The 26,851-nt window shown below is 38.8% G+C and overlaps 1 protein-coding gene across 4 annotated transcripts in view; it reads left to right on the top strand.

Moving 5' to 3' along the window:
• VAV3 (vav guanine nucleotide exchange factor 3) overlaps window positions 1-26,851 on the top strand; it is a 352,243-nt gene that overhangs the window by 70,707 nt on the left and 254,685 nt on the right. For all 4 annotated transcript variants that reach the window (XM_072834756.1, XM_072834755.1, XM_072834754.1 and 1 more), the window contains exon 2: window positions 8,656-8,772. In XM_072834756.1, coding sequence (XP_072690857.1) covers window positions 8,656-8,772 — 117 coding nt within the window. The remainder of the gene's footprint in view (window positions 1-8,655; window positions 8,773-26,851) is intronic.

Here is a 26,851-nt window from a genome sequence, read left to right as displayed (position 1 = left end):
GAGAGCTAATGCTGGGGTTGACAGATAACCAGATAACCTTTGTAACTAAAGTCTGAGTTCTTGCTAAGGGAGAGTGGTACAGTGCTCCTTCTTATGAGGGCAAGGGCTGTTGAAAGCAGCAGAGGGCTTGTCTGTATTATGGTGACAGCTGGCTAGGAATCCTGAAAATCTGTTAGCAGACTGCCATTGAATATACACCAGAGGCTGGCAACCCAGACTAGAAATGATGCTTAAGATCATAACTGCTTAATAATTTAAAATCTTTATTTTACTTATAATTATTAACATCTCCAAATTAAAATCTATTTTACTTATAATTATTAACATCTCCAAATTCTAAAGAAGTTCTTGGGTAATTTAATAAAGAATATCTATTGATACACTAATATATAAATAAGAGAATATGATGCTAATTTAATGTAAAATGAGTTCCTTAGCTACCAAGGAATGGTTGCTATTTTTTTTTAAACACATAAACTGCATCAATCATTCATTATTTATTAAAACCACTTGTCTGTTATAAAAGCTATGTGGATGCATAGTTGAAATAAATGTAGTCTCTACTTTCAAATGTTTTTTCATGTGGCAGTAGTGGGAGAACAGATACATTATAGTCAATATGGTTATTACCACAGGTGTGACCAGAGTGCTATAGAGTATACAGGATGCATGTGTTCTTACAGGCCTACATTTTGGAGCTTGATCACAGTTCATAAAGTTACTTAAAACCTATAAAAGTTTCAATCATTGAAGAAAATTAAAAAAAAAAAACCTGCAACTTTGAGTGTTAAGTAACTATATGTTTGATTAAAACTTTTTTTTTGACCTTTAAAAATGTTTTGCAGCCTGGACAGCAATCAGCATGGCTTTTAGTTTATTGAAAATAGAGGAGTTTTGGTTTAGTGAATTGAGAACAAAATTGGAGCTAAGAAAATAACTCCCCTCCCTTTCTGGACTTCTTCCCTGCATGTTCTTTAGAGTCTTCATTTATTTATAATAATAGGATCAATAAGAAAATTATTTGAAGATACTGTGCAGTCTCTTGAACTGATGCTAAGTGCAGCATCATTATTTTATAATTATTCAGAAGGCATCTACAGATAGGATTTCTTAATAGAGCAGTGGTGATGATGGCCCTTCTGTTGGAATCCACTGTCTCACGGGGAAAAGGACAAAGTCCCTGTACAAATAAAAATTATTATTTTTCCCTCTTCTTTGCAAAGGATGTAGAATTTAACTCTTAATTTTAAAAGGCAGATGTAGTAGAAGAGAGAAGATATGGCTAAAAGGATAGAAAAAGAAACCCCAATAAGAGAGACACTTGACTTACTAGTATTTTCCTTCCATGCCTTCTAGTTCCCTTTGAAAAGGGATAGAGGAGGAGTCAGGATGACAGTTTGAAGTCCAAGTTGAGGCTCAGCTAATGTCTGCAAATAGGCTTCATCATGATCTCTTCTGTGCCTTTCAACAACTGTCAATCAGCTCATTAACAGCCACTCATAGTTCAAATTATGTCAAACTCTCAAATTCAGTCTCCCCTTCAAATGAGCCTTCCATCAAGAGATGAGACCCTGAGTGGTGCCTGGGTGGCTCAGTTGGTTAAGCGTCTGCCTTCAGCTCAGGTCATGATCTCAGGGCCTGGGATAGAGCCCCGCATCAGCTCCACACTCAGCAGGGAGTCTGCTTCTCTCTCTCCCGCTACTCCTTCCCCCATCATTCTCTCTCTCTAATAAATTGAAAAAAAAAAAAAAAAGAAGTGGGATGCCGAGAACTTCTGTCTTCATCAGACAACTTGACTGTTGGTGGTCCTTGTGAAAATTGCAGTTAAGTCAGCGACTATATGTCGCTGTGAAGCTGTGTTAGAAATCACCAACCTTCCCACGAGATACCATTTCTCAGTTGGGATTGAAATAGCTTATTTCACAACAAGCTGTGGAGGTTTTTCCTGTTTTGTAGCGTCAGTTAACACAGTCCATTTTTTGCTAACAACTTTAGAGAAGTAGATGCTTATTTTTTTCAAATAAAAAAGGGAAACGATCCTGCCTTGTATTCATATCACTGAGAAAGTCAAAATGGTTCTTAAGGCATGTAAAGAAGGCAGCTGCACACCTTGTAAAAGGAGTAGAGGGAAGAGAAGGATTGCCTCAGAGCTATATAGGGAACTTTTGCAGTCAGACCTTTAAATGTTCCATTCTAGAACATCACTATTGATAGCACTGAAGAGGTCATGGGGAAGGCTGCACCTTGAAAAGCCTGGTCTGTTGTGATAGGTATCTGGTTAGGAGACGTTATGTAATCTGGAGAGCTCTGTGTAATTTTAGGTTGTCTTAGACCTTGATGGTGTTAACATTTCTTTGAATGTTATCTGCATCTATTGAGTGCTTTTCTGCACTCAGAAAATAGAATAGAAGAATTTTGATTCTTCAACTTGTGATAAATAAGCAAACTGCTCACGTGTTTCTGCAGGGGCAGAGAGGGTGAGTGTGGTGGTTGAAGACTGGTGGCTGTGCTGTTAGAATGTCACTTATCACTGGATACACTTGAAATGCTGCCTAGACTCTCATTACTGGATCTTTCCAGATGTGGAGACAAGAGTTAATGGTCTCCATCTGTGGTTCCTTTCATACGCCCTGTCCCCCATCTGCTACGCTACCATTTTCAGTGGGTGCTTCTACTGTTATGTGTAGTGCTCAAAACAGAGCTATGGACATAATTCCTAGTTCTCTTTCCTCTCTCACTCCACCCACCCCACGTATATTCAGTCCATTACTGGGTATTTCCTTTCCATATTATTTCATAGTTATTTCAATTCCTCCTTCTACCATCCTGGTCCAATCACCATAATCTTTTTGTTAAATTAATATGGTAGCACCCTAACTGTCCTGTCTGGCCCACCTCACCCATATCATCTCCCTAATAAAGAGAAAAGAAAATGTTTAATCTGCACACTGCTGCAAAAGGGAGCTAGTATAACACAGTAGTTGAGGATGTGGGCTCTGTGGCAAGAGTGTCTGGATTATTATTATTTCTTAAGATTTTATTTATTCATGAGAGAGACAGAGAGCAGAGACACAGGCAGAGGGAGAAGCAGGCTCCATATGGGGACTTCCATGCAGGATTCAATCCTAGGACCCCAGAATCATGACCTGAGCCAAAGGCAGACGCTCAACACTGACCACCCAGGTGCCTCAAGAATGTCTGGATTTGAATCATGATTCTTTTACTTTCGAAAATGCTGTTATATAACCTTGAGTAAACTCCCTATATATTTAAAAAAAAAAATGAAAACTTTCCGGATTGAGTTATCATGAGGGTTAAAGGACATAAACAGGGCAGCCCCAGTGGCGCAGCGGTTTAGCGCCGCCTGCAGCCTGGGGTGTGATCCTGGAGACCCGGGATCGAGTCCCATGTCAGGATCCCTGCATGGAGCCTGCTTCTCTCTCTGCCCCTCTCTCTCTGTCTCTCTCTCTCTCTGTCTCTCTCTGTCTCTCATGAATGAATAAAAAAAAATTTAAAAAAGGACAAACATTAGCATAAAGTTGGGTACATAGCAAACACTCAATTATAATACTGATGAAATGCAAGCTGAGTGTTTTTTTTTTTTTTTTTAAGATTTATTTATTTATTCTTGAGAGACACAGACTGAGAGAGGCAGAGACACAGGCATGGGAGAAGCAGGCTCCCTGCAGGGAGCCCAATGTGGGACTCGATCCCGGATCCTGGGATCACTCCCTGAGCTGGAGGCAGGCGCCCAACCACTGAGCCACCTGGGCGTCCCAAGCTGAATGTTCTATTCTCTTGTTTAAAACCCTCGAATCTCCCAGAGTAAAGCCCGCATCCCTTTGGCAAGCCCTGTAGGCCCCGACTCCCTTGTCCAAGCTCACTCCCCCTGCTGCCTTCCAGGGCCATGTCTTGAGCTCCTACACACGCTGCACCGGTTACTGGTGGCCCTTGAACCCCAGGTCTGGCGACTCCTTTCTCATCCCTGAATGTCAGCCGCTCTTCTGGTTTTGTGGCTGACTCTCACTCATCTCCTCTGTCCCTCATCCCACTCCTCCCTCTCTAACACTGTCTCTGATACCTCTGATGCAGGACTCTCAGAGAACCCTCAGCTGCTTTCCTTATGGCAGTTACCACGTAGTGGGCCGTTGTGCCTTCGTCTCTCTGGATGCTCTGACCAGGATGAGTCTTCTGAAGGCAGCTTGGGTCATACTTGCTGCTTCTGGCTTGTTTTTTTTAAGCTACCTAGTTCTCTTCAGTTTCATTCCATTAACATGTGTTTAATAAATTAATAAAAGCAGTAGTACCCAATTGGAGGTACATTTTATGATGCCTAATGTATAATCTGCACCTCAGTAATATTTGTTAAATGAGAAAATGGCATTTAGATTTTTATGTCTTTAAATTTGGTCTTATGTAGATACATTTAATATTTAAAAAAATCCTGAAGTTATTTAAAATTCTGCTTCTTAAAATTTGAATCCTAAATTGTAAAAACTCCTAAAGTTATCTCATGTAATTTGTATTCAGACTTAGCCTCTGGTTCATTGGAAATACAAGTGATGGAGGAACAAGTTTAATGATATCATGAAGAAATAGTAAGACAAATGCAATATGTGTGACCTTCTATGAGACAATTTGTCTGGACTCTTCAGAAAGTCAATGTCTTAAAAATAAAAAGCAGCAGGATTTCTCAGCTAAAAGATACTGCAAAAATAAAGCAACCAAATGCCATGGGTAAAATTTCATTGGATCCTACACTGTCAGGGACATAAGAGACAGGGCAATTGAGGAATATTGAATAGACATTAGATAACTTAGAATTGTTCATTTTCTTCAGTGTGATAATGGTATTGTATGTAGGAAATTATCTTTATTCCTAGGAAATGCTTTTTGAGTTACTTAGGAATGGAGTGTCGTGATGTGTGTAACTTCCGAATACTTTGGCAAAATACATTTCATAAATAGTTGGCACCTAAACGCACATATATAGGGCCCCTGGGTGGCCCAGTTGGTTAAGTGTCCAACTCTTGATTTTGGCTCAGGCCATGATCTCATGGGTCTTGAGATTGAGCCCTGAGTCGGGCTCTGTGCTCAGTGCAGGGGCTGCTTAAGACCTTCTCTGTCTTCTCTTCCCCTCCCCCGCTCCCGCTGCTCACTCTCTAAAATAAATAAGTCTTTAAAAAATGCGTGTGTGTGTGTGTGTGTGTGTGTGTGTGTGTGTGTGTATGGCAGTATGTTACAGTTGTTGAGTAGATGGAATGTTCGTTGTATTCTTCAATTTTTCTTTTGGTTTGAAATTTTACAAAATAAACTGGAAAAAGAACAAGTTCAGCATGATGAAAACAAAGCCTTAAGTCTTGGGAGTGGTGGGCAGGCTATCAGTGGTCGCTCTGTCCAGGGCTTCTGCAGTGGTATTCGGGCCCGCTTCCTCCTTCCCTCAACTTTGTTCCCGTGTGTGCATAGAGCTGAGCCCCCATGAACATCAAGTGAAGTGTGATCCTAGTGTTGTTAGTTAGCCAAACTTTGGATGACTGTGAAAATCTCCAGATAAGACTAAATAGACAAGCTTGGAGGCAGAAACTTGTGTTACTCATTTTTAGCATTTCCAGTGTCTGGAATATTGTAAGCATTCAAACTGTGACTGAAGAAATACCTAAAAGGAAGACCAAATTTGCAGATTGCCTGGAAAAGTGACAGCTTACCAGTGACCTTTTCCAAATCCAATAAATATATGTAGAATTCAGCAGAATTGAACTAGTTAAGGGGCAAATAAGATTAAAGTTGGTTCCAGAAGTAAGGGGAAGACCTGCTTTTAAATCTCTGTATGTATGCAGTAATGACTACATTTCTTTTTTTTTTTTTTAACTTTCAGAAATAGTACTTGTTTTTCTGAGTTACTAAAGCAGTTGAGTGGAAAGTACTGTAGTTTTTCCTACACAGGGTGAAATCTGAGTTTGGTGAGAAATCTTCAGAGGGTGGCATGTGCAATTATGCTTCTCCTTGGTGAACTATGAATTGGGCACTTAATTATGTAAAAAATATTGCAAGAGAGCAGTTGCATAATCCCAAGACAGTAATTATTGTCTATCTTGGCAGAATGCAAGGCTTTTAATCTGTAAATAAGCAATCCTATGTGAAAGAGCTGCATGTAGAGTGATTCTGTGTTGTAAAGGTCTCTTATGAATTTTTTAAAGTGCAAGTAGTAACTCCATGTGCTGATTGGCTTTTGCCTTTGTGCTTCAAAGGGTTTATGATCCTTCCCGTGTGGTTTTAACCCCTCCTGAAATATTTAAGCCTCTGAGAAGGATTCCTGTAAAGAGTCAAACTGCATCTGAGTTAAGCCTGTGAAAAAAATGAATGTTTCAAATACCGAGGAAGTAAAATGCGCTCTCTATAAATTAAACAACAACGACAATATGAAAAACAACAACAACAAAATAAAACATTGACAGTGCTTAAGAAAAGAATGCTCCAATTAGCTGATGGGCTTCTCCTTCTTTGGAGGATAATAGTCTTATGTGTGCCATCGCAGCTCCTATTTTCAAAAAGAAGTCATTCACTTTCAGGGTATGCGTGTATCTTGCTTAGGTGGATCTGAGTCTTTTGGATACTGAAAGTAAATTTTGTTTTTAAGAATTGTCAATAGATCTGCCTTCCCTCTTGTTCCTCCTGTTTTTGTTGATGAACTGAGCATGCTCCTGTCCAAGTTAGACTTTTCCACTTGAACTGAGAGCCTCCACCCCCACCTCTTTGCTTACTCAAGGACCTCATTCGGCTGACTCGCCTTCTCTCTTGGATGACCAACTTTCTCCTCTCTACTGAGTGATTCCCATCAAAATAAAAACATGTTGTAGCGGCTTCCGTTGTTTTAAAAAAAGCCCTTCCTTGACTTCTCTTTCTCTCCGACTACCTCCTCAATCCTCTGTTCCTTTTGCAGCAAACTCCTTGAGAGTTGGTATCCTGTGTTCTCTCTTCACTTCCTCTCTTCCATTGGTCTGTTGAACCTGCTCCAAGCACCTCACTCCACCTGCTTTTATCAGGGTGTACCCATGATCTTCACACTGCCGGCTTCCACAGACTGTGCTTGGTCAGCTCTTACCTATCAGTAGCAGCTAACAGAGTTTATTGTTCCTTCTTTCTAGAAACACTTTCTTTTCTTGACTTCAGGGAAAGCCTGTTCTCCTGGTTGTTCCCCTTCCTCACCAGTCACTTGTGCTCAGCCTCGTGGTAGGCTCTCTTCCTGATCTCCTAAGATTACTCAGTCCCAGGCTATTTCCTCTTCTTTGTTTCCTCCCAAAGTTCTCTCAGGCCATATCATGGATAAAAATATTCTGTATACTCTAAAGACTCCCAAATTTATGTCTGGAGTACACCCCTGTACCCTGGACTCCAGACTCATGTATCTAGTTGCCTGCTGCCCCACATCCTTTTGGATGACTAATGAGTATCTCAAATTTTTTTTTTAATTTTTATTTATTTATGATAGTCACACACACAGAGAGAGAGAGGCAGAGACACAGGCAGAGGGAGAAGCAGGCTCCATGCAGGGAGCCCGACGCGGGACTCGACCCTGGGTCTCCAGGATCACGCCCTGGGCCAAAGTCAGGCGCCAAACCGCTGCGCCACTCAGGGATCCCGAGTATCTCAAATTTAACATTGTCCAGATATAACACCTGGTCTTCCCACGATTGCCTTGTATCCTCCTATTTGCTTTTTCTGTCTCCATCTTTGCTCCAGCCCCTTTCAATCCTAAAAGACCCCTATAACATATCAGATCATATCCCTCCCCTGCCCCAAGGCCACCAATGACTTTGTCTTGGTCAGAATAAAAGTAAGGCCAACAAAGTCCTTTGTCATCTGACCCCATTACCTACCTTTCCTCCCCTCCCTTCCCCTCCCCTCTTTTCCTCTCCTCTCCTCGACACACAGAGAGGCAGAGACACAGGCAGAGGGAGAAGCAGGCTCCATGCAGGGAGCCTGATGTGCGACTTGATCCCAAGACTCCGGGATCACATCCTGGGCCAAAGGCAGATGCTCAACCGCTGAGCCACCCAGGTGTCCTGACCCCATTACCTTTCTAGCTCATCTCCTACCTTTCTCCCTGTCACTCACTCACTCTACTGCAGCCTCATTTGCCCCTTCATTACACAGACCTCAGATACTTCTGCCTCAGGGCTGTGCCATGGGATGCTACTCTAAGTTGTAATGCTGTGTCCTGTATTTCTGCATGGCTTGGTCCAACACTACCTTCAAATCTCTGTTTATCTGCTCTCTTCCCACTGACACTTTTTCTAACCATCCATTTAAGTGCCCTCCCACCAGTGCTTCTGATCCCTTCTCCTGGTTTTTTTTTTTTTTTTTTCCATTGCATTTACCTCCACATGAAAATAAAATACTTACTGTTTTTTTTTTATTATTTCTCAGATTTTTTCTTATCTGTCTTCCCTTCTTAGAATATAAGTTTCACGAGAGCAAAAATTTTGCGTACCTTCTTCATAGATGTGTTACCTGTGCCTAAGTGGGTACTCAGTAAATACTGCAATTGAAAAGCACCTCAAAAGTTGTCATTTTTTATAGCATTCTGGGTGGACAGAGGATATAGAGCATTCAGAATGATTCTCTATAGACTAATAGCTATTTTTCATTTTTCAGTTTCTCTGTTTGAAGAACATAAGGACATTCCTTACAGCCTGTTGCGAGACCTTTGGAATGAGAAAGAGCGAACTCTTCGAAGCATTTGACCTATTTGATGTTCGTGACTTTGGAAAGGTAATTACATTTCATTTGCTATGTATTTTCTTTTAGTGAGGAACATTTTATCAAATACTATTTGAAGTAGAACATGTGATTTAAGTGGTCTGGGTATCTGCATTATGTAGTTGAATTTCACATGTAGGTGACTTAGTGAAAAAGGAAGTAACAACATTGTCATCCAGATGGGATTAGAATTATTATCATTTTTAAAGATTTATTTATTTGAGAGAGAGGGCACGCAAGCATGAGTGAGTGAGGGAAGGGGCAGAGGGAGAGAATCTTTAAGCAAACTCCCTGCTCTCCAATGTAGGGCTTGATCTCACCACCCATGAGATCATGACCTGAGCTGAAATCAAGAGTTGGATGCTTAACCGACTGAGCCACACTGCATTGCCCCAGATCTAGAATTATTTTTTATATAAAGCAGTATAAGGAGGGTCTTTTTTTTTTTTTTTTTTTTCCCAGAAGTAACTTTTCCTGTAGGCTACCTCAGAGATTAGGATTACTGTTTTCCATTCTATAGATAGTAGGACCAGTATTTCTTCCCTTTTAGTCTTTTATATATCTGTAAGGTACCTAATTTTTGGAAGTTGAGAATATTCTACTGCCCTTCTCTCTACTTTGACACTTGGGTAGGTGATGGGGAAGACATGAATCCGAGATGTTTGAGGTTGTTGAGAAATTCCTATTGATTGGATTTCAGTAGATACATGTTAGGTTGTTGGACTTCAGTGATACTTGCCACATGTAAATTGTTCTAATATTTGCTGTTATTACTTGTATGTACACCAAACACTTGTGTGAAATAGGTGAAAGAAATTACTCTTCTGAGAGTTGTGGTCATTTATTTTGAAGTGATTGGGTATAAACAAGCTTTTTGCATGTAAGAAGTTGTAAAAGAGGTAATTAAGGTGACCTGATTTTGGCCCCTGCTGACATAATTGCATTATGAAAATAAGCACATAAGAATTAGGGAAAAAAACTAAATGACACTGAGAAGTTTGCCCTTACTCTTGTAATTCAGGTGCTAGTATATCATCAAAAGGCTGTTTGAGAGTGGTATTTCATTTGATTTCTAAGATGTACTATTTTGGTTGTAAAGTGAAAATCAAGTGAATGGATTGGTTTGCTTGAAAATGGAGATAAATTGCACAAACTTGAAACAGACATATAAGAAATTTGATGCTGAAATTTGATGCAAGTATGGGTAAAACCACCCTGCCCAGGAAGAGAGAAGCCTTGGCTTCTTGACCCAAAGTCACTTTGTCATCTGCTGGAAGTCACCAGTCTTCTCATTCATCAGACTGTCAGTTTGGAAGCCTATACAAAAGGAAGTAGGTATAAGACCGTGGTTTCTAAGATTCCCTTTACCTCCAGCAAGCTGTGGTTTAACTGTTTTGAGGTCCATGAAGGTGATAGGGGAGAACATGGTTAACAAATAAAAACAACTGAAAACCAAGCCTCCTGGTGGGCAAGTTGGTAGCACATATCTCTATGGCCATGAAGCGAGGCTGTGAAGATGAAGAGGAATCAACTAGAATTCCAGGTAAGGTGGATAGTCCTCTAAATTATTAGCCCTAAAAAAAAAATCTTAACAGCTTAAAAAGATGTTTCCCTTATTCTTTGACTCCTTTGCCTATTTTTAAAAAGTCTTTTTTTCCCCACTCTCTTTTGGGGAAATGAAAAATGAAAATGAATTAAGGAAATGAAAAATGAAAAAAATTCTAGACTTTTTAAGAGCTCTTCAATAAGCTCTTAATTTTTCATTCAGATTTACAAGAAATGGTGTTGATAAAGACTGGGAAGTTCTCTAATTCTTTTGGAAACACATGGCCTTGTTCTGGTGTAAAACCACTGCACACTTATACAACGGAAGCTTTGTAGGAGTTTAGATAATAGAGTTGAATGTGAAGAAGTAAACTGTATGCTTCTCAAGGGTAAATGTATTTTTGTCCACTTAAAATACTTTGGCGGTGATAAGTCTGAAACAGAGTTAAACTTGGGGATGTCATTGAGAACTTGATCCTATACTCAGCGCTTTAAAATCACGTACATTTTTTTGTTACTGCCCCGATTGGTGCAGTATCTTTCCCAAAACTCTATCTGACCTGACTAAACCACTGAAAGTTAAAGAATTTAGGATGCTGTTGTGTAACTTACCAGTATTACTATGATTAAACATTACTCTAAACAAACCATCAATCCCAACACTCACTGAAACCTTTTTGATAATTGGTATGTTTTTAATGTCTCACTCTATCTGTATCTCTATGTCTATATATATCTGTCTATGTATCTATGTGTCTATGTATGTATGCATGTATCTATATCATTAATCCTCACAATGGCCCTCTGAGATGTTAATACTATTCAAACCACACATCTGGTAGAGATTGGAGCAATTGTTTGAATCAGGATCTGGCTGATTTTCACTGCTACCATGGTGCAAACGTTCACATAGCGGGTTCCAGTGCTTTGCACATACTGACTCAGTCTTCATGTCAGGCCCACCATGTAGGTATCATTATCATCCCTATTTACAGATCCTGGATTGTAAGTGACAGAACTTGGATAACTCATGCGGTTTTGAATTTTTACATTAAAAAAATGTGAATAGTGTGTTGATGTAGAGACCAAATCTTTCCTGGTATTGTGACTATAAATTTTAACGAGATTTACACAGGTTATTTTATTTCTCTTCATTCCTTGGGATTTAATTAAATTTTCAATTAGCATAAAAACAAGATCTATAACTATATGCTCCTTCATTTGCCTTAATTCATGCAAACAGTGAATCTAGGATTCATATATATTTAGCACCTTTTTGCCTAGGAATATATTAATTTAATAACCATGTCTAATGTTTTTATAGCATTTTGAAGTTTTGAGAGTGCTTCATATCACTGACCTTGTTTGATTTTCATGATAGTTTTGTGAAGGAAACAAGCAAGTCTTCCCCTTTCTCAGATGAGGAAATTAAGAGATGGGGAGGTTTAGCAGTGATCTTAGGGCATCCTTTGTTGGAGACAGAGCAGGATCTGGATCTGACCTCTGACTTCCCAGCCTTTTGTTTTTCTTGTCTGCTGTCTACATTTGGGTCTTGCTACTGTGTGAGTGCTCAGGGAGAAGGATGAACTCATGGAGAAAACCAAAGGAATATGTGAAATTAATAAAGCATAAGTAATCTGTGACTTGACATCTAATTGTTTTTTTTTTTTTTTTTTTTTTTTTTTAAGAAAGAGAGGAAAGTATAATAATGGTTGAAATTAAAAAGTCTACCTGAACAAATGTTTCACGGATTCTCATCTGTGTTCATAGTCAGTTTTGAGCTACCCTTCCCCCCCCACTTCCCCATTGTGGTGTTGGCTGCTCCCTGATCTTTGTCTATGTTCTCCTTTGGTTCTGGGTTCTGGAAATCTACCCTGAATCATAGGCTTTGATATGGATAGGTTTTCTTTTGGAAATTGGGGAAAACCAAAGGAATTTATGAAATTAAAAAGTATAAATGATTTGTGACTCGACATCTAAGTATTCTTTAGAAAGAGAGGATTTAGCATACCACATGTGTTAACACAAATGAATGAAAGTTTTAATTTTTGAGATCGTGAAGAGCACATAGATTGTTGTGGGCACTCTAGAGGGGCTTATGATAATTTTGCCTTTCAGCATTACTTTTAATTCCTAGTATTGAGCTTTTTACCTAGTGTTAAGAGAATAGTCACTTCAATTCAGACTGGTGTGTCAAAAAAAAGTAGAATAGTTCTGAACATTTTCTGTAATTTGATTTTGTTTTTCAAATCCTATAGGGATGAGAATGGGTTTTTAGTAAGTTTACTTTGTTTTAAAAAAGATCCATCTTGGGGTGGCTCAGTTGGTTAGGTTTCTGACACTTGATTGCTGTTCAAGGCATGATCTCAGAGTCATGTTGGGCTCTGTGCTGGGTGTGGAGCATGCTTAAGATTCTCTCTCTCTCCCCCTCCCCCTCTGCCCCTTCCTGCCCCCAAATCAATCTTTTTCTGATTATATAATGACAAAAAAAGCAAAGTTGTCTTAATTGACTTCTTTGCTTAAGAAGTGTAATAAACAACTTCTTCCCCTAGAAAAATAGCAATTATTAATTATAATACTTTTTACTTTGCAACAGGATCTGTAAATTTCCTCACTTCCATGTTGCATATTGGTGCTTTTGTATTCCTCTGTTCAGATTGTCATGTTCTGACTAACGATTTTGCTGTTTAGAAATGTTTCTTACTGAGCTGTCTGTTGGCACATTTACAATGTGGAAGCACATGGGATTTTTCTTTAATGAGGCCATTTCTAGTGAGTAATAGAAATCCCGTTGCTGCTGTTGTCCAGATGAGTGATGAAGTCAGCTCCTTCCTTTTGTTGCTCTGGGTGGTGTAAGGGCCTGCTTCTCGCTACCAACAGACCCCACATCTGTTGTTTGAAGCATTGTTAAGCACCTTTCAAGTGTAAGGTGATATGTTATCTTGAATCAAAGAGAATCTCCCCTAACTAAGGGTAGTTCAAGCTGATTTTAGTAGTAATAGAGTAGCAATGAGCTAAGGTTCAGGACAGGCACTGTCAAAAGGTAGAGCATTGGCTTAGAGGTGGGTCAGGGATATAGTAAAAACATTATCGAGAGAGAAGAATTTGGTGTTTGGGTTAAGAATACGGTTTCTGAGTTGGATCTTGGTTTGAATTCTGGTTCTACTCCTTACAAGTAGTGATCTTGGGCAAGTTTCTTAATCTTGTTGAGCTTCAGTTCCTCATATATAAATTGATGATAGAGAAATAATGTATGTAAAGTGCTTAACAGAGTATCTAGATTTAAAATGTGTATTTGATAAATACTAGTTTTTACTCTTATTACTACTATTATTACAACTATCATTACTAGTGTTAATCGATTTCCAATTCAGCCATAAACCTAGGGGTTGAATTTTGAATTGAGTGGAAGAAGTAATGATTTTGCAAGGGTGAGATGAGGAAATAAATTTGGTTCTTTCTGATGTGGCATAGGGTTAATCTATTTTATTCCGAATAGCTGATATCCTTTGTGGGCTTAGATCTTTTTTGAGAAAGCTCCCTTTTCCAGTCATGTATTTTATATGGTTTAATCATTTAGAATACTTCAGCTCCTTGGCCACAGGGAAGGGTTTAGGGATGGGGAAAGTCACTCAGTTGGGACCAAGATGATGTGTTGAGACATTTTCAGGGGTAGTTGTGTTGTGATCTCCTGCTATGAGGCCTGGAAGAGCCACAGCCATCTGGGTACCACATGGAGTTTTAGAACAGACCCAGAATAGAGGAAACAGCTGAGGAGGATCCTAGTGGCATCCTCTGTGACTGGAATAAAGCGGTGCCCAAAGCCAAATCCATAGATCTTTGGACTTTTCCATGACATGAGCCAATATATTCTTTTTTCTTCAACTAGGTTTCCTTAGATTTCTCTAACTTTTGGTTAAGAGAACTAAGTGATACATTTGCTTTTGTCAGTCAGGCAATTTCAGTTGTATAGACAGCTATTCTTCTGTTCCACACAACTTGGAGACCATTTGGTAGCCTCTTTTTTATCATCTGTAGAAAAGGAGGTATGAAGACTGAGTCCTGGAACATCTCTGTTTTGCAGCATGTACATAATTAAGTAGAAGTATAGTCCCAGCTTTGTGGTAAATGCTTTCTATTTTTTACCATTGATCCAAGCAGTATCATAGACCTTCAGATATGAGAGACTCTAAGTCATCAGACATCCCTCTCCAGTTTGTGCTTTACAGGATCAAGCAAATGGGCATGCATGCCTCTGCAGACTGGGAGCTCACTTCCTCCTGAGGATCCATTTGTATCTCTGTATTTGAGCCATTCAGAAAGATTTGAAGATGACCTTAAAACCACAGGGTAAATAAAAAAGGACTGAAAGAGGCCTCCAACACATTCACCTGGAGATGAACAAGGCTTGGAAATGTTCATTTGATTTGGACAAAATGGTCCCAAGAAGTCAGAAAACACTGCAGGATTCTGTGTGACCTCCGTGTTCTCACTCCACTCCTTTAAGCCTCAGGCTCCTCATTTATATATGGGATGATAATTTCTGTCATACAGAATTATTGTGAAAACAGGGTTAATTTATGTAAAATGCCTGGCATACTGCTCAGTAAATGATTGAATAGACCAGTAGATCCAGTATGGAGCTAATAGTTTGGGTAGGTACAGATTGATCAGGGTTCTGAATGTGTGGGTATGTGTAAGGTCAAAAAGAGAATTCTAGTGATATATTTTTTTAAAGCTTATTTGGTTTGATACTTTCTGGCTCAAAGTATTAATAAAATTATAATACATATGTATGCATATATGGACACATATGGTTATTTATAACTTATATTTTCCTAATTTTTTGTGGTAAGAATATGTTTAACTTTTTTTTTTTTTTTTGGTGCATAGAGATTAGTTGAGGAATCCACAGTGAAATATTTCCTGAAGGTACTTGATGCCTTAACACTCAATAAATGTTGTGTCCCCCCCCACCCCAATTTATTAGTAGCTACATCAGATTCAGGATAGGAGATGGTTTGGTTCTTCACCTTAAAATAAATTGTCTTTTAAAAAGAATTTGAACTTGCTGAGAAAACCAAGGGATATACAGTTAACTTAATGTAGAAAAAGGCTTGAAAATTGTCTCTTAATGGAAGTTTACAACCGTCTATACCATCTCCATTAAGAGGCATTAGTGCCCCCTCCCCCCCCATTTATTAGCAGAAACCTGCTACTATCAAGCTGCCGTGACATTGTGAGCTCAAATTTCTGGCACATCTGTAATGCCCTATAATACATCTTATGAGAGTATTTGCTTGGATGTGTCCTATAGTTTGTGTGTTTTCACTTTTTCACCCTTCCCAGCCTAACTTGTACACCTCAGGGTGCATGTATAAAGAGACAAGGACCTCTTCTTGCCCAGCCTGTGCTATCAGCTCAGGCTTGCCTCTTAGCATTCACACCTGGATGCTGGTTAATTTCCACATTCTCATTCCTACTTCTAGTTCTTGTGGGTACTGGGGAGCTTGCCCTTTGAAGCACGACATATATTCCGACAAAACAATACTTGAGAACCTGTGATTGGTTCTCTACTACCTGTGCGTCTCCTTGGAACTTTATCTGGCTTTCCTGGTCATGGGACAACCTTCCTGCCCCAAAACCTGTGAGCTTCACTAAGGTTCAGAGACATCTGATGTTCAGAGACATCACGTTGGTATGGTTTGAAAGGTTCATATTGGCTAGTGCATGTGCATTGATCAGCAACTAGAAATTTTTCTCATATCTATGCAACTAGGATGAATTGTCTTGGCTCATAAACATACTCTCTTTCTTTACAATTATTTTTTGAACTCCTGCTCCTGAGAAGTTTGACATTTCTCAGAGTGTTTCTCATCCCAAATTATTCAAGAGTCTTTGGGGCTTTTGCTTTTGCAATCACAGGGCCCTAAGTCTGTCTTGCTTCAAAACACCACAAGGAGCTCAGCTTCCAGTAATGGTCTACTAGCATGGTTCTATTAAAGACTGGTCCCCTCAAGGTTTCTTCAATAGCTCTTATTCTCTGATGCTGGCATGCTTTTGTAGTTCCAGTGTTGCTCAGCCCCACACTACCCAAACCAGCTTCCTTCTACTCCCACAGATTTTAGTTTCTGCATTGAACCTGGTCAGGCCACATTTCCTGGGCTTAGCAGTGAATTCTGTTCAGGAGCTCACGGTATCCTTGCCAGCCAGCAAGCTTGAGTCAGAGCCTCCTTATACAGCTACTACAGGGGTACCAACTTAAATTCATAGAGCAGCATTTGGGATCTCTGAGGTCTCTCCTTCCAGAAGGCCCTGGACTCCTGCAACATCAGCCAACTTCCAACTTAGAGCAGGCTAGCCTACCAGGGCTTCTGTGAGGAGTGAACCTCTCTCAGCCCACAAAGGCTTTCTTTACTTTCTCTCCCTTGAGCAGTTGGTGGTGTGCTTGTATTTACATAACTAAGGGAGGGTTCTCCAGGGATTCCTTCCTGAACAAAGAAAGCTTGTTCCAAGGCCTCCATTTGTGTCTCCTTAAACTTAGAAGGGGGGAACTGTTTCTGGCCTTCCCTAATGTGTATGTATGTCTGGTTGGCTATTAATACAATTTCTACACTATTAACAGTATTCTTTTTTGTTTTTGGACAGAGCTGAGTTTCCTAGCAAGCTCTACATCTCTTTCACTCTTTGTTAGGATATTTCAAAGGGTACTTAATACTAAGGAGATTTCACCATATTTAGTACCCCTCACAGAACTCTAGTACCTGAGCCATGCAGGATCATTCTTTACACCTTAGTGATTATTAAAGTGCATTTTTTTTGGGGGGGGGGGTGTCTGCTTTTTGATTGTTTTTGAGCCAGTTTAAAAAACTCTTCACTCTTCTCTAACCTTAGTTTAGTTGAAAACTTATAGTCTAGCATTTCCCAAGGACCCTCATTGTCTTGAAAAATATTACGATAGCCTAAGAAAAATATTCTTGTCCAAATAAGTTTGTTAAACTGAATATTATGTCCTCTCTTTATGGGATATGGCAAAGTAAAGGCACTGAAGACTCTTGCAAATGAGGAAAACAGTTAAACTTTTGCTTAAATCCAGGATTTAGAAAACTTGTGTATAAGTAACTATTTCCATATCACATGATAACTTCAAATTCCCTATGTATAAAATTGAACTAGTTTTTAAAAGTCTTTTCCAACCAATTTCTTTTTGGGCAAAGCTATTGCTTTGCTCATGCTGCCATGAACTAAACAGTTAAAAATGCCTCACTTAAGGCCCTTGTCGCTGGGGTTATTGCAGTAGTCTCCTAAGTAGCTCCCCGCCTTCAGGTTTGAATCACTCTAAACTAGTTTTCAGAGTAATCTTAAAAAATGCAAAACTGAGAAAAAAAATGCAAAACAGATCATGTTATTCATAGGTTTAAAACTGGACAGTACATCTCTGTTGCTTATAAGAGAATAAAGTCTAAACCCTTTTACAAGTCAGTTGCTTGTGATCCAGATGCCTTGTCTGCCTTTCTAACTGTATTCCTTGTTTTTCTACTTCCATCACCCTCCTTGCTTTAGTCCCACTAAAGTACTAAAGCCGTCATCACTCTCCAGATTAATATTTATTAATACTGTTTCCTTTGCCTGGAGTGTTCTTTCCTCCCCAGATCCCATATCCCTTGTCTTCAGTGACTTATGTTAAGATCACACACATAAATATACTGCTTGAAATCTGAGAAAGTGTGATTTATCCAGAACTCTGGATGTAGTTGATTCTTAGATGTATTGAATACTCCCCCCCCCCCCCCCACCCTGGGGCCTGACTTTGCCAGTGTGTGCCTGTTTCCTCAGTTCTCCCTGGAATTTTGTCCCCTTCCTCTGTCCTGCATAAATTTGACCTTGACACAGTAAATCCACTCTCTTCCTCAGCTCTTTCTGAGACTTTGAGATCTCCCATCACCAGCTACCAATGTGGGAAAGTCACCCAGCTGCTCAGGGCCTCTGTGTTTTGATCTATACAGTGGCCCTGGTGGTGACCCGAGCCTCACAGAGCTGTGATGAGCAGTGCGTGTCTGATTCTTTTTTTTTTTTTTTTTTTTTGCGTGTCTGATTCTATGGTGATCTGCGCAGTTGGCACAGCGTGGGGCACGGGCTCCGTGGTAACGTCTCCTGAGCCCTTCACCCATCGTTCCTTCATTCCGCAAGTGTTCACGTGCTGCTTCTGCCAGCCGCTGCCAAGTGGACAGGCCATCTTCTGCCCTCAAGTTGCTATTTGAGTTCAGGAAACAAAGCAAGTAAGGCATAAATAAGCAAGATGATTACAACCACTGATAAGTACCATTGAGGAAATAGAGTAGAATGATGAGCTACTGAAGGAGGCCACTTTAGACAAGGTGCTGCAGAAAATCTGTTTAAAATGCTGGAGACCAGTGGGAGGCAGATATTAGTACTACTGCATACCTAGTAAAAATTAAGCTTTAGCTAAGTTAGAAAGCAAGGTTTAACTAGGTTTAACTAGATTCTAGTCCCACTTCTTCCAGCAGAACCCCTGGGGAGAGTCCTTTAGCTTGGAGTCCGTTTCATCAACTCTGAAATTTCATCTGATTCTAAATTGCCACTTACCGGTAAATGTAAAAAGCAGACATTGTATCTTACAAAGTAATGTTTTGATAATTCTTAGTTCTGTAATCCTCTCTAAAAATACCTAGGCTTAGGCTTTTATAGCCCAGGTCCATTCTATTTTCAGTAATATTGACATTCCTTTAAAAATTTGAGAATTTTATAAAGACTTCACTGTACGTATACACCTAGATACACATATAAAGGCATCATGAAGAGATGAAAGCATTTTGAAGAGTGTTGTTTTGATTTTGCATGTTTACTTGGTATACTTATGAGAACGTTGGTAATTCCAGAAATAGAAATCTGGTTTGAGACCTGAAACTGAGCTTCTCCTTGCTGTGTCAGGGGTACCTCCAGAGATCAACATGGAATCTTCTGAGTAGTATTTTTGTAATATTTTGTATTCTTAACATACATGTAAATAAGCACACAGATACAGGTTTACAGATATACCAAGATACCTATGCGAAATATAGACATCTCTGTAATAATTTAATTATTGCATCTTTTGTTTATAAGTATACCCATAAATGTAATTTATGGTTTTAACTTGCATGCATATATTTTAAGTACCACATAGCTGCATACTATATTTACTATTACCTGATGACTTATCTGAGCTGCATTATATATTTGGTTAATACCGTTTACATATAAACTTTTTTCTTTTAAAAGATTTTATTTATTTATTCATGAGAGCGAGACAGAGAGAGGAGGCAAAGGCAGAGAGAGAGAGAAGCAGGCTCCCTGCAAGGAGCCTGATGCGAGACTTGATCTCGGACTCTGGGATCATGTCCTGAGCCAAAGGCAGATGCTCAACTGCTGAGCCATCCAGGTGCCTCCATATAAACTCTTTTTAAAAAGGCTTTCAAAACTGGAGGTGCATTTATTCTCTTTAAGGAATACACCATAGTGCAGAAAATATAAGTAATGAAATCATGACAGTATAGCATGCTAAGTGCAGTAATTGACAAATGAAAAGATGCCGTGCAAGAGAAAGGGATCAGCTATTTTTAAATGTGGTGAAGGAAGGTGCCTCAGAGTTTATACTTGATCTAGACAGAAAAACAGGCTGGGGTGCTGCTGTTGGCTATTGTTAGGAACTTACCAAGACCATGTCATTGTTACTATTTTACTTTATGCTCACAGCAACCCTATAATGTTAATATTTGTCTTCATTTTATGGCTAAAGAAACTGAAGCCCAGAGTTACCAAAACAAATCTAGCGTGTAGGCGATGCAGCATGGATCTGAGACAATGTCTGCCTAAGTCCCAAGGTCATGTTCTTAATGATCTTACTACACTGCTTCCAAACAGAGGCGGGCAAGCACCTTCTAGGTAGAGGGGAAAGTCATTATGAAGATGCAGAAGAGGGGGTCCATGTGGAGTGTTTGGGGTCGTGCAGAGAGTCCTCGTAGCTTGTCTGTAAGATGCAACTAGGATGAGCAGCCAGGACCTTGAGGACCAGCAGAGACTGGGGCCAGGGTGTGTGGGCCCTGGGGTGTTGCAGGGTCTGCACTGAATCTTTTTTTTTTTTTTTTTTTTTTTAAGATTTTATTTATTCATGAGAGGCACCCAGAGAGAGGCAGAGACACGGGAGGAGGGAGAAGCAGGGTCCCCGCAGGGAGCCCGATGTGGGACTTGATCCCGGGACCCGGTGTCACGCCGAGCCGAAGCCAGACGCTCAGCCGCTGAGCCACCAGGCGGCCTGCAGTGATTCTGAGGTAGGGCCAGAGAATGTTTCTTAACAGGCAGACCTGAGATGACCCCTTGTACACCTGGCCTAAGCGCTGTCACAGGGAGACACTGTACAGGACTGCTGCGATGCCAGCAGTTGGAAGGGCGGGTAAAACTAAAAAGCAGTGTGGTTGAGAACTGTGCAGACCTTCCCAGAGCAACAGCAAGAGGGCCTAGAGTGTGAGGGCTTTTCAGCATTTAGGAATTGCTGTGGCCGGTGAAAGGCTGAGCAGAGGGAGGAGAGAACGTGGCCTCCTGAGCTGCTCCTGAGTGACTGGAGGGGAGTAGAGTTCACTGCAAGGGGAAGACGGAGTGGCAGCGCGTACCATGTACGGTGTTTGTTTTATTTTATTTATTTTTAAAAACATAATTTTTTAAAGATTTATTTAGTTATTCATGATAGAGACAGAGAGAGAGAGGCAGAGACACAGGCAGGGGGAGAGGGAGAAGCAGGCTCCAGGCCGGGAGCCCGATGTGGGACTCGATCCGGGGACTCCAGGATCACACCCTGGGCCAAAGGCAGGCGCCAAACCGCTGAGCCACCCAGGGATCCCCAAAAAGATTTTATTTATTCATAAGAGACACACAGAGAGAAAGAGAGAGAGAGAGAGAAAGAGGCAGAGACACAGGCAGAGGGAGAAGCAGGCTCCATGCAGGGAGCCAGACGTGGGACCCGATCCAGGATCTCCAGGATCACACCCTGGGCTGAAGGCGGTGCTAAACCGCTGAACCACCCGGGCTGCCCCCAGTGTTTGTTTTAATAAAAGAATTCTAACGGTATTTACACTCTCTTTCTGTTTATTATTTTGCAAACACTTTTACTATATTTGACATTCTTCATTTTCTCTGTATTTTTGCTTTTGCTTTTGTTTTTGTTTTTTCCACTTGCTGCTGCTTATCTAGTGGAAATTTGTTCTCTAGTAGAACACTTAAAAACTTTTTGGGGTTTAATTTTCTTTAAAAAAACTGACATTTAAAATTTTATAATAGGAAACTTTCTAGGAATTTTTGTCTGTTCCAAAGCTGTGGCAAATATATGCTGATGAGTACACACATTCTTATTCACAGATTAGCTTTTGGGCCATATCCCATCTCAACTGTATGTTCAAGGATCCTTAATCTCCTTAACCCTGTCATATTACCTTGAAAGTAAGGTGTAGTTTATTCAAGATACATGTGGAGTTCATGGAGTCTAATTTGCTTTCAATAAATTGCTATTGTCAATATGATCCATAAGGAGAATTGGTTAACTCCAGTATAAGATATCCTAACCAGTTTACTTTTCTGTATAAGCAGCAATGATGTAAAACACTTGGCCTTTCATCCTTTAACTCTTGTGCCTGTGTATTTCCTATCAACAGGATCCCCTAGAAAAGGAGAATGGTATTTTCCATATTTATTCTGTTTTTTTTTTTTTTTTTTTTTAAATGATTTACGCACATCGGTAGCAATAAAGGAGTGCTGGCATTCACATTCCATGCTCCGGGGAGTGGTATGGGGACAGAACTCGATGAATGCTCTCATCTGCACAGGATTCGCAGAGGAAGTGTGCACCAGGAGTGTTAGGAACACCAAACAACTACGGGAAACAATACCTGGTAGTCACGCAGCTGTGTGGAGTCCATCCGTGTGAGCTTCCTCTGGATAGAGTTTAGTTTCTGAGTTGCTTAATTTCCACCTACAGCACCCGTGTCTTTGGGGGACTGTATCAGAGAAATATTAGTTGATTATGGTCCTTTCTCTGATTTCCCTCAATGCCAGTTATAGTGCCCTTTGGATATAAAAAGTTCTGCTCTAACAGCATGTCTGAGAACTAATAGTGTCAGGACAAGCCAGGCACAGAATTGACAAAAATCATTAGGTTGGAAATAATGTGAATGGTGTTTACATCTTCCATGAATATTCCCCCTTGGAAATTGCACATGAGCAATTTCACACTAAATGTGCTTGGTGATCCTGGTGTAGGCTTTACCTTGCTACTCCCTGCCTATATTGTATTGATGCTTTCTGCTTCTGGGTGGGCAGGACCTTTTAGATTATTTCTACTCTTTAAGCTGCCTTTTTAAAGTAGTAGCCTACTCATACTTCATTTTAGATAAAATGATCATCTAGAATGGTGTTATGACATGGGAGGACATGTAGTATACCATTTTTATTGGTCAGTCTAGGTCAAGGTTTGAAGACTGATTGCATTGGCTGTGGATTGCATAAAGTAATAAAGAAGATGCATAGAAGGCCAGATTAGGGTGGAATTAACTCTGTCTTTCCTTATGTCTGTAGTGTTTAACATTGTGTTAGCAACAATCACTGCTGATGTTTTTGTAATAGCCTATTAGGTTTCTGGGAGGAAGCAGCAGAACAAATGAATTTACTGATTTCCGAATAATATAGTACAATTTCTTAAGGATCCCTTAATGTAAAATTTCATGGCATTATAGTAAAATTACTATAAAATATAGTAAAAGGGTGATGACATTCATTAGCATTGGTTTTCCCCCCCAGAAAAAATTACTGAGAGTTTTCACATTTGTTGTAACTTGTGTTTGGTCAGTGGATTGTCCTCCAAGACTTTCATAAGTAAATAGACGTGTAGGTAGATGGTAGATAAATAAGCAAACATATATGTAATTTTTACCACACTGTTTTGGGCTCATAACTAGACTCTCTTCTATAGTATTTGAAAGATTCCCAGTGAAGGCACAGAAATTTCTAAACAGCAACTATTCCAATTATGGATAATGGATTATTTAGCAAATCATCACTAATGATAAATCATAATCTGTCTTCCTGAATTTTCTACTCATTGATCCTGGAACAGCATGGAATTTATAAATCTTCTGTAGGGCAATCCTTTAAATACACGAAGATTGTTGTCATGCTCTTCAAAGTCTTCTTAAAAGGAAATAGACCTAATATCCTTGGTCGTTTCCTCTTTTTTTGTAACCTGCCTACTATGAAGAATAATTTGAGATGTCGTATCATGACAACACATAAAAAACAGAGCAGTTAAAGATTAAAACATTTAAAATTAAAAAAGAGATTGGAAACAATTTAGAGGAAGGGACACTATCATTATAGCAGCCAGTACAAGGATTACATTTCTTTCTCAGTTGTTCTGAAGTCAAGAAAAAAAAAAACATTAATTCAGAAAGTGAGCTTTGGAACTAGTCTTTGTGCCCAGTGGAATTTGGGGGGGGGGGGGGGTAGAAAAAAAGCCCAAGAATTAAAAAACAAAACAAAAACCCAACCCAGTTCTTCTAGAAATACTAAAACATACAGAAATGTAGAAAGACTACCACAGTGAATACTCCTATATCCCCTATTCAGAAATTGTTGAAATCGATCATATTTGTTTTATGTACTATTATTCTGTGTAATGTATAAGTTTCCCCTCCTGTCCAAAAGTCTCTTTAGGCCGCTGTGCTTTCATGAAAGAACCCAAATGAGTACCTGTTTTCAGTTACCTGAAAAATAGCCAAAGAAGATTTTTGCTTTTAGGAAATGGAAATTGTTGCTTCACTCTGTGCCATTTCAGCTTGTAAAAGATTTCATAGGAGCACTTTACTTTTTGATAGTGGGGGAAACCTATACTGCTATTTTTGGTGAACCATTTCAAAGTAAATTATAGGTAAGTATCATGACTTTTGTTTCCTAAATATTTCAAGTTTTATAGCTCCCAAAATAAGGCTAGTTTCCTCTATAGCCATATCTTTACCACATATAACAAAATGAGAAATGTTCTCCTAATATTTAGTATCTAGACCTTACTCAAATTTCACCTAATATCCCTAAAATATTTTTTATAGCTGATTTCTTTGAATCAGGATTGACTCAGTGTTTAGAGTCGTGGTATTTGGTTGTGTCGCATAAATTTAGTTGGTGTTTCTTCAATTTTTTTTCACATTTTGTTGTGTATTTAATTTTCTGATAGCATACTTAAGATAATAATTTCTGATGGGTTTTCATTGTATTTAACCTTCTTTGTTTAAAATTAGAATAAAGCTTTCATTTCCAGAGCACTTTAAAGAAAAAAATGTATGATTGACATAATCTAGGGCACTTAGGAGGGGCTCAGTAAAGTTTTCTTTTAAGAATCAGATAGAACTCATCTTACAATGTTTAACAACTTATAAGTACTTTAGGACTATTATGTACTAGGTTCTGAAGCAACCACCCAGAATTATTCAGTATGTTTTCATACAGAGTTTAAATACAACGAATATAACCGTAAATAAATATATTTATTTTATTTATATGTATGATTTATTTATATTTTTATTTATAGAATAAATCCCTTTCATCAAGGAACTCTCAAGAATCCTTGAGAGAGCATGAGTGCTTGAGTACTAAGATTTTCATGTGGCTCAAAAAAAAAAAAAATTTAAGCTTTTTAGACTTTGTCAAAAATGTCAATATTCTGATCTAGTTCTCTCTAAAAGAACCCTGTAATTTTAGGACCATTTAAAGATTAGATGTCATTTTCCTATTATTCCTATATGACTCCCATTTCTAGGATATTCTGATCTAGAGGTTTCACTGATTTTTTTCCCTTGCATATTATATTTAATTTTTTAAGATTTTTTATTTTAGCAAAGATAATGGCTAAAATTTTAAAAGCAATAGTTTTGGGGGAATAGATTAGGAGAAAACAAATAGTCTTTTAGAAAGATCCTATATTTCAGTCCCACCAGAGGTCAATCTTAAAATAAAGATGCTGTTTAAATCTTATCCTCTTAGTAGCAAAGAAAGGGAACGCAAACAAAACATTTTCTGATAATTGGGTGGCTTTCCCCCTTTAAATTGTTATTATATCTTTAATAGTAAGAGTGAGTTACCACATTGACAAGAACTCCCCCAATTCAAAAATCATAGAATTTTATAAGCGTATTCTTCGTTTTAAAACCAGAATGGTTGTAGCTTGTTCAGGATAACCTTTTCTCCATCTCTGTTGTTATTATGTAGTATTAGTTAAATAAAAACCTGCCCCTATTTTGGGTCAGGTCAATAATGTAATAGTTATATCCTTCTCTTTTCTATGAAAAATTTCCCACGTAACTCATACAATTTTCTTCCACACTTTTTCTCTCTAGTACCCGCTGATTTAGAAGGAATCTGATTAGAAAGCATTCTTTATTCCCCTAGTAGGAAGTTTAGCATGACCTCTTGGTGAAGTTGACCATTCTTTTTCTGAGACCAGAATTAGGGTCAGTCAATCATTTCCCGCTTTCATTGTGTAGTCATTCTGAATATTTCACAAAAAAAGCTTTTAGTTTTTTTATAGAAAAAAGCCAATGCCCATGTTTGACAAAAAACAAAACAAAACAAAACAAAACCCAAAAAACAAACAAAAAAACCATACAAATGCCCACAAGAAAGTTTATTTTAATGAAACAGCAATTGAAAATGTACAGAAATAGAATCTCTTCCACACTTAATATCTTCTGTTCTTAAACCTGCACTATTCACTCATAGAAAGTGTTACTGGACTTTTGAAAGATTCAGCAAAACTCAGAATCCGTATTAGGATTACTAATAAGCATAGTAAGACAATAGAAATGATACTAATTTAATAGCACATACTAAATGAGATTTTCTTTTGGCTGAAAAGAATGAAAGTAACACATTAGTAATTTAATAATACCAAGGCAGTCTTTATTTTCATAGATAGCTTTTCTTTAGTGCTTATATTTATATCTGTGCAAGTTTATTAACTTTTAAAGTTTGATCTAAGTGAACATAGGCATGTAGTATATTTAAAATATGAAGGCAGTCAGGATTTTAGCAATGATACCAACTAATTAACAAAGAAAATGGATTTAAGGAGAGAAATAATGGGTTTCCTCACTATAAATCAAATTATTTTACCTATTTTGTAGTTTCTGAGAGATTAAAACAGATAATGTATGGGAGACCATTAGCATAGTGCTTGACACATGAGTGTGTGCTAGAAAAATATTAACTGATAAATATATGTTTAGATATGTATTGAACAGAGGCTGTTCTTTTCATATATTTGCATATTGTTCCTCTTTTTTCACTACAGTTTGAATTGCAGAATTTGCATCAAATTGAGGTCAAAGGTATAAATTTAATTTCCCTGGGGACCAAATAATAGAAGTTTGAGAACATAAAAGACCTAAAATGTCTACTACTGATTACTCCATAATAATCAGTGGCCCTATTATAATTTATGACCCATTTA

This window comes from Canis lupus, chromosome 8 (genome assembly GCF_048164855.1).
Source record: "Canis lupus baileyi chromosome 8, mCanLup2.hap1, whole genome shotgun sequence".
In the NCBI taxonomy this organism is placed as follows: Eukaryota; Metazoa; Chordata; class Mammalia; order Carnivora; family Canidae; genus Canis; species Canis lupus.
The sequence above is the reverse complement of the archived record's forward strand: the minus strand, read 5'-3'. Positions and strand labels throughout refer to the sequence as shown.